General features: G+C 36.5%; 1 protein-coding gene across 1 annotated transcript; it reads left to right on the forward strand.

Moving 5' to 3' along the window:
- Window positions 1–1001: 1001 nt before the first annotated feature.
- Window positions 1002–8064, forward strand: CCDC122 (coiled-coil domain containing 122; the record flags this gene model as incomplete). Its single annotated transcript, XM_082304520.1, has 4 exons — window positions 1002–1130; window positions 3466–3864; window positions 5017–5133; window positions 7900–8064. The coding sequence occupies exons 1-4, from the start codon at window positions 1017–1019 to the stop codon at window positions 8062–8064; spliced, it is 795 nt and encodes a 264-aa protein (XP_082160646.1). The 5' UTR covers window positions 1002–1016.
- Window positions 8065–9006: the final 942 nt, after the last annotated feature.

Genomic DNA, 9006 nt, shown 5'->3' on the forward strand with positions numbered 1-9006 from the left:
TGAGGGGACGCGGTGCGTGAGGGGGCGGCCGGCGCTGCTCGCCCTCCTCGCCCACCTCGGCCTCCTTCTCGCCCAGCGGCGGCGGGGTTGGTAGCGAAAGGAGGTGGGCTCGTCGTGGCGGGGTGCCTGGCTCTGCTCTGTTCTCCCTTTCAGTCCCTTTGGGGGCTTGGGATGCGTGCCGCAGAGGCAGGCCTGCTCGGTGGTGGGGGGTGCGGAGTGCCCGGGTAGGATAGAAGGGAGAAGCGAGGGGTGCCGGCACAACCGTTGCAACAGCCCTAAACATCAAATGATAGATGCGGTTTCCTGGTTAAGGCGACCGACCTTCAGGCGCAGTTTGTTGGTCATCTGAGTGCCATTTAATATATTGGGCCTGAAGATGCACTTGTGCCAGACTCATTGCGTTTTCTTCAGAGTTCGATGTTACTTTATGTAACAACACAGGTTTTCTTCATTAATTTATTCAATCCGAAATGATATGAAAATAGCGCTAAATATTTTCTAATCAGATGGGGGGATATTTACAGTGGTACTAGTATGTGATTTTCAGTGTGACAGCTTTCTCAACATTGTTTATCTTACATTAAGGGTAGTTTAATAGTTAATATACTAGCCAGTTGTGGTATGGTAACTGCAATAACATAAATATTCAGGCTAAATATGAGAGCATGCTCTCATGCATTTTAGATGCTCTTAAGATGCTTTTAAGAGCTACGACTATATTCACAAACTGAGGATCTGACCTGTGGAGAAGCCAGAAGGACATTGCAATACTATATTTTATAAAACTCTGCGTGAAAGGGTTGTAATTCTTGATCATTTGCTTTGAGCATCCACCCTTCACTAACCTGTTCTTGTTAATAAAAAATGAACCAAATGAAATAATGTATTGATCTGTGATCCCATAGGAAAGGCCTTAATATTGTTCTGTTTCATTAACAGTTAGCAATTAAATAAAATAGTGGTAAAACAATTCACTGCTTTTTTTATGTCCTTACAGTTCTGCACTTTTGCCTAAAATGACCAAGCAAAATTCTCCATCACTAACTGAAGTTGTAAAACAAGTTGCAGAGCAGCAGCACTCACAAGCATCAGAGATAGAAAAAAGCAAAACAGTTCTTTTCCAATTGCAGGTAATAAGCCTTGTTTGGAGTAGTTTAATTAATTTAATTTTTTTCATTAGATGAGGAATTATTCCTAGGAACAAGAGAAGCTGATGGCACTTCATTTTTTATGGGTATTTGCATTTAAGTGTAAGGCAGCTATTCTGTTCCTATGTGTGGCATTTAGGCTTAGCCAAAACTGTTATGTGTATTGTTATTTGTAAGGCTGCAACATAGCTAAGACTTCATTAGAGCCGGTTATAGCAGAAGCTTTTATTTGGAAAAAACGAAAACAAACCAAACCCCAAAAAACACTGAGATAGCAAACCCACAAAAACTCAATACAAAGGTAGAACTCTTTGAATTTTTCATAGTGGTTTCCTGAGAAATTAATGAAAAAAAAGGATTTTTGTCAGATTTTCACCAGACTCTATCATTTTTTCTTAGCATCTTTTTCATACAAAATACTTTTTTCTCTGTTTGAAGTGGGTGTCCTAAATAGTCATTAAATACTGGTTTTGTTTGGTAATATTTTGTAGAACACTGGATACATGTAGTTTTTGTGAAGACTATGTAATCATTTCTGTTCTAATCTCTCACACACATTATTAAGCTTTCAATTATTATTTAACCTTTGAGATCAAATTTCTATTGAGAGACTTACATTTAATTCTGAGGAAAGACACAATAGCATTCAGGCATTTTTGAGCATGGGAGAGTGCAAATGGAAATAGTAGAGTTCCAGTTATAACATGTGTGAATAGCCCTACAACTAAAATAATTGAGGTTTAAAATTTTGTACAAAGATAACTTCTCTGAAGGAGCAGTGAAAACTTTTATTGCTTAGGAATGTGAATTGACTGGCCACACCTTGCAAGAAGCTTTCTCCTAATTATATACCGTCCCATAATATAGTATGATGATGCTGCAACAATTAATTTGTGATCAAACAATTTAAACAAGGGTATCTGTTTTCAAAAAAACCCACAGAACTTTAGAGCCCTAGGTAATTAAGTTAGCTCATTTATTTTCTTCCTCTTCCACACTTTTTTTCTTTCAAAAAAGCCCAAATCCTAGGAAATTCCATACAACCATTAATGTTAGCAGAACAGCAAAGTTACATAATTATAAGTCAGAATGCAGAACTGCTTTTTCATCTTGACATCTATTCCCATGTGTGCATGTCACAGAAGACACGGAAAACAATAATTTCCTTTCCAAAATTGAAGATCTTTGCTGTTAAGATTTTTGCTTTCCTGTCCTCAGTAAATGGTGGCTGGCAGCGATACAAATCCTGCTAAAACTGTAGCCCAAGATTTCCAAATTAAAAGTTACACAGAAACTTTTTGTTCTTAACAGTTAATAATGTTTTAATCTGTTCAAGACATTGAGTAAGAGATTTCATAGCACCCGTAATGCTTCCATTAGGGAAAAGATAATAGGTGACATAAATCACGATGCTAATTCTCTCACTTAATGCACTACTGTTGGCTGTTACTTTGGGTAGGATACATCATGGCTAGCTTACATCACCTACAAGTCAGATGTTAAGCCTGTATTAGTCATCTAGGCTCCCTCGGTAGTCATCAAAGAGAGAAACGTTTCTGAGGCAGCAATTCAGCCCCCCCATCTTAGATTCATGTGTAGACGTGGCGCTTAGGGACATGGTTTAGTGGTGGGCTTGGCAGTGTTCAGTTTATGGTGGGACTCGGTGATCTTAAAGGTCTTTTCCAACCTAAATGATTCTATGATTCTGTGATTTCTTATGATGTGTCGAAGTACTGTTTTCTGGAGTTGTTCACTTCTCATCAGTGAGAAGATGTAGAGGCCTTCTTAGGTCTAGATGCGTATTTCTTAGGGGGTTAAAAATAGCTGGGGTTAATCCTGCTCTCAAATACTACTGTGATGATGGCGGGATTAAAAACTTCAGTCGAACAGGCTAATTAAGCTCCATCACCCCAAACACCCATCTATGTGTTTGGGGGTTTGTAAGTGATTTTTGGCATCATTAGTTATTTTTAGTCTGATTAGGACTTAATCAGATTTCAGCTCTAAACAAACATTAGGGTTGAGTTTGATCTGTCACACCCTATGTATCTTGCAAATACGAGGAATTTAAAGTAATTTCAAGGATACTTTATTTCATATTTTAGACTGATTCTAAGGGTAGAAGTCTAAGATTGTATTCCTACATTGTGCCTCTAAGGTGATGGTTTTAGGAAATGGAACTCTAATTATCTTCCATTCAAGCCACATTAAACAAGTGAAAAAGACGGCTGTTGAATAAATATAAATTACAGTGTTTAACTAGATACCTAGTATCCTCTCAAAAAATGTTCTTAATGAACACTGAAATATTTTACAGGCAAAGTTTCAGGAACTAGAAAAAGAAATGGATTCTATTCTGTTAGAAACGAAGACAACAGAACGGGAAATATATCTGCAAGATGATGCCATAGAAGTGACAAAATATCACTGTGAAAATCTGGAGGCCCAAGTCAGAGCCCTGTATTCTGAAAATTTAAAGCTGAGGCGTGATGCAGAAACAGTACAAGAAGAGTTTGAGATGACATTTGCAAGAAATAATGAATATCGGGAAAAAATAAAGGCTCATAAACATCTCTTTTGGGAGATGGAAAGTAAAATGCCAGTTATGCTTGAGCTTGCTAAAAAGAAAGCTGTTGTTAAAGAATTAAAGGCAATGAAAGAGGAGTTAATGCATGATCTCCAGAATCCAGAAGGATCTGTTATAAAACAAGTGCAGGTACTATATTTTCTCTTTGATTCTTTTCCTTTTGTGTGAAATAATTTGGCATAATTTAGCTAATATGATTATTTTGTCTAATATGTTTACGGTTCATGAGGGACTGACTACGGGGAATATAGATAATTTATAATGCTACATTAATTGAAGTATGCAGTGAAAAAAAAATCAGTCATTATTATCTGTATATTATTGTAAAAGTCAGGTTCATTCTATATGATCAAATGAACTCAGCTATGAAAAAAATTATGGAGCTGTAAATTAAACTATATCGTTTCCAAACTATTTGTGGGCTTCTTTGGGTTGTTGGATAAACTCACATGGACACTTTACAGAATTCTGTGGAACATTGCCATGTTGTTACATTTTTCGTGTAACACCACAGTATTCTTTTAACTTTGCTGTCAGGTAACAAACTACAGTTGAGCTGTTTGCCGACAGGACGTAGATTTGATGAGACGGTGATAGAAGGAGAGAGGAAAAATATATTTGTTTTGGTATTCTAGTCTAACACTGTTGTTTTTACTTGACCCCAATTGCAATACTTATTAAAAAATACCATGTAGGAATTTTTCACCACAAAACTTTACCACTATATGAGCAAAGACAAGTATGAAATTGAAATGGGGGTCACAGATTTCAACTCAGATGCAACTTGTGTTATTGAAGATCTGGTGTTACTCTATTCATGTAAATTGATGAAAATTTGGTTGTACAAGCAAATCTTTAAATACTGATAAATAAAGACTCATGAACATTGTATTTCCCTATGAAAAAGAAAAATCTATCTCAAATATTAAATGAAATATTCTTTGATTTTGCAGTAAGTTATATTTTAAACAAAATTAAGACCACCAAAATGAGTTCAAATTCTTGTATTGTTGTAGTTGGTTGCATATTTCAGATCAAGAGTATATCATCTTCTTAAGTATCTAAAGCCATGTTATAAATTATTTTAATTAATAATTTCAATTACACTTCTTAAATTATTATTAATTATTATTAATTATTTTAATGTGAAATTGTTATAGATCTTTATCTTGTCTCTATTAATGAAGTGAGACTTAAAGTGTGACATTTTTGATAAGCTTAATAGATTTACTGTGCAACTTTTTAAGGAGGGGATTTCTGTATCTTGACTTACATCTGTAGGAAGAAATTACACTTTTGAAAAGGGAAATCACAACATTGAAAGAGTTCATCAATAAAAAGACAGATCTGCTGGAAGAAGAGAAAAAAATGCATGCTAAGCTTAGAAAAGAAATTGAGGTGAGTCATTTGAATAAAATGTAATTACAGTTCTGGCAGAATGTAGATAGTGGAAATGAAGGCTGAAGTACTTTATACGCTGTTGCTGGCCATACATTATTCAAGTATATACAGTAACCGTGCTATCTTAAATTCTTGATACTGATAGTCTTTCTAAAATTCGGCATTTAATTGCTATCATGAGAAAAATTGAAGTTAAGAACATTTTTTCTTAAGTCTTTTAAGAAGGAGTTTGGCTGTGAACTTTTGGAATGATGTTCTGAAAAGAAAGAGGTCACCGAATGGTAGTAAAGCAAAATGCACATTTTTTTATTTCTGTAATACTTTTGAAATACTTTAAATTTCACTGCTGACTTGATTATTCATGACTTGTCTCATGGTTCCTGATAACTCATCAATGGGAGAATCAATTGCACTAAGAAAATGGACTTCCCATGAATCTCCCTAATTTGAGCTGACATTAAATTAGGGATAACACAGCAGCTCCTAATTAGCTGCCAAGATAAAATTCTGATAAATAGCTAAAACCTTCTCTTTATAAAAAATTGAACTATATTTTACATTTTGTTCCTTACTAAAATACTTTGGATGTCTAGACAGTTTTTACTTTGCAAGTTTCACATCATTTATCTTGTTAGTTCAAATAAATGCCACAAAATTTAATGAGCAAAGCTTGATAATATAAAGATTAACTGATCTAAGGTTAGCTCTAGTGCCCACTGTAAAATGTAGGAGGAAAAAAGAATCATTTTTCATGTGATAGGGAACAGCAGAGAATTTTTAAACTGAAAAGCAAAACACAGCCACTTTAGAATAGGTCTATGCTATTCAGCATCTGAGAAAATATTTTATTATCAAGGCAACATCCTTCTAAGAAAGTTCTCTAAACCCAAAGTGAATTGAGGCAGCCTAAAAATAACGTTTTGTTCTGTTATCAAAATCAATTTAATTAAATGGTGAAGGTTAACCTGTTCTTCAGTTGTTTGGATTATACGATCTTTTTGTCTCAGAAAGAAGCAGGTTTAAAAATGGAATCTTTCCGGGTATTATTTTCTATTAAGACCTCTCTGGAAAACAATCCGATTTTTAATATAAAAACTGACAATGGACAGGCAGAGACATTAATATTCAGCAGTCCTCAGCAGCACTCAGGAAAGACTACGCAAACCAAGCATGGGAATAAAGTGAGATACTAGACACATGGATGAGGTTCCATTGAGCTGCAGCGGTGGGATTCAGCTACAGACTGTCGACTGGGGTCGAAACGTGGTTGTTTGAATGCAGGTGACTACATGAGTCAAACAGGTTCCCATTGTAATCACTGGAGGTGTAGTCAGCGCAGTTGATGTATTCTAGAGATCAATTCCGTTGGCCATATGTAGGTGGTTACAGTACGGTGAGCTGCATAATCTGGTCTTTCTAGACTTTATAGTTTGCGTTGGCTAGATTTCTATTGATCAAAACAGGAACGTAGCCATATAGATCACACATACACCTCTAAAGCTAGGTGTCTTAATCTGCAGACTGACCCCACCTCAAGACTTCAGCGCTTGTCGTAGGACTTTTACATATTGCATGGATTTTCAGCTTCTAGCACTGCATGGGCCAAAAGTATCTGGCCTCTTTATAACCTCGTGGAGTTCAACAAGGCCAAGTGCAAGGTCCTGCATCTGGGTTGGGGCAATCCCCAATATCAAGACAGACTGGGTGATGAATTGATTGAAAGCAGCCCTGTAGAGAAGGACTTGGGGGTACTAGTAGGTGAAAAATTGGACATGAGCTGGCAATGTGTGCTTGCAGCCCAGAAAGCCAACTGTATCCTGGGCTGAATTTCTAAAACATTAGTGAGGGAGGGAGTTAGTTATATGTGAAATTTGGGCAGCAAGACTTAGGTAGCAGAAATTTAGGCAGCAAGGAAGTCACTGGCAATGCTGTAGTTCTGATGCAGCTGTACACCATCATGTGTATGTTAAATACAGTGTAATAATGTTTCAATAAGCAGACACAAGAATAGTTACACACTGCCACTCATGTGCCATTGAAGCTCTAGGGTAAGCAAGCCCAAATTTTTATTAAGCGAATACCCATTATTTCCATTTTTATTATACTGAATGTTTCATGCTTTTACACTTCAGAATGCAGATCCTCAGAGCGTTGTCTGCAGCAGCCATTCTTCACATAGGGCAACAATGAGGGCAAAACTGATACAGTACTGCCTTGCCACAGTATTGCCTTTCTAAGAAAAACATACCTTTTTAAGTGCAATGCAACAGTGAAGATGCTACTACAGCCATCTAAGTTACCTCATTTGTCTTCTAATTTATACCCAAAGACGCTTGTCAAAGAATGAAAATTTCTTCCTTTCTCACCTCTCACTCTAGAGCCTGAAATCTTTCATGTAGAGTGGTGCCACAGCTGTGACATGCCGACTCTTTGGGTGGGATTTACTTTGTTAAATTTTAGACATCTACAGAGCAGATACCCACACTGAACTCTTCACTTAAGCTCTTAGTGGGACAGAGCTTTTCTTTCCCTTAATGGGAAAGAGAGGCACAATTCATATTGTCCTAAAGCAGATATCTGAAATAAGTCAGATGAATTGCTTCCTAGATGTCTGTGTCTCTTCAGCAGCTATAAATTGAAGATGGAACGATTTGGTCAAATGTCAGAATCTATACTTAGACAGAGTTAGGTGAGCTGAACCCACCTCTGTAAATAGTTTTACTTGAAAGAAATTTTGAAGTGAATTTTATTCCATTTTATTAGGTACAGAATAAAAGATATGATGCTATTCTGAAACGTTTGCATTGCCAACTGAACAAACTCCATTCGAATAAAAGACAATGGCACTGGAACATTCAGCAGTTGGAGAAGAAGGCAGCAGAACTAAGAAAGTGTCTTGGAGCAGTGGGGTTACAAAGTAGCATATAAAACAAACCTAACAAGGCTACAATGTGGGTAATCTTTTCCAGACTGAGGAGCTTTTTTTCTGAAAATACTACAAATAGTAAATAGCCTGATAACTGGGCCAGGGCTCAGTGATTTCTTTCTTTTTAAAGTTTTCCTGCCTTTCATTCTGTGGCCTAAACTAGGCTGTGCTCAATCTGTAATGCTTTGGAATAACTTTGCCTTTTTTTACTGTAGCCAGAGGCTGTTCAGGAAGAAAGTTACTAATGTTTCCAGGTGTTTTCAAAATGTCCCAATTTTATCTAAAAAGCCATTTCAAGTCAACCAAATAAGATCTGAGGTAGTTCCTTTTTATTTGATTAGATCTCTGAAGATTTAGGTTCTATGATTCTGTGATTGTTTTTCCTACAGAGAAATTAGTGTCGGTGTATATTTGCATTCTTGAGATACCAAAACTCCAGATCTTTTATCCACATCCCTTATTATTGCAACCTACTAAGAAACTCTGAAAGCTCCAATGGCCTGTATTTTGCTGTGTGGGAAATTCGTATAGATGATGTTACAGCCTATTTGCCCTCTATCTGCCAGGATGTCCTAGCGTGAGGGACAAGGAGCACATAGGCTGTCCAGCTATAAAAGGCTTAGGAACAAGTGTGCTCAGAACTGGGCTTCAAATAATCTGACTTCAACTGGTCTAATGTATGTTAGCAAAGAGGAATGAGTAGGTAAAGAGAGTACTACATCTGGACAGCTTTTAAAGTGGAACAACTCACCCTCTAGAAATAGGAATGCATTATAGATGATTAAAGAGGAAGTTATTGTGTAGAGGATCTTAACTAACTAGTACTAGCCATCTAACATCTAAGTGCTTAATGTTCGGTAAGATGATTCTTAACATAAATGATGACTTATTAAAAATCTTGTTAAAATAGTAGTGAACAGTAGACATTTTTCTTTGCCTTCTTT

Source organism: Platalea leucorodia (genome assembly GCF_965183815.1).
Source record: "Platalea leucorodia genome assembly, chromosome: 2".
NCBI lineage: Eukaryota > Metazoa > Chordata > Aves > Pelecaniformes > Threskiornithidae > Platalea > Platalea leucorodia.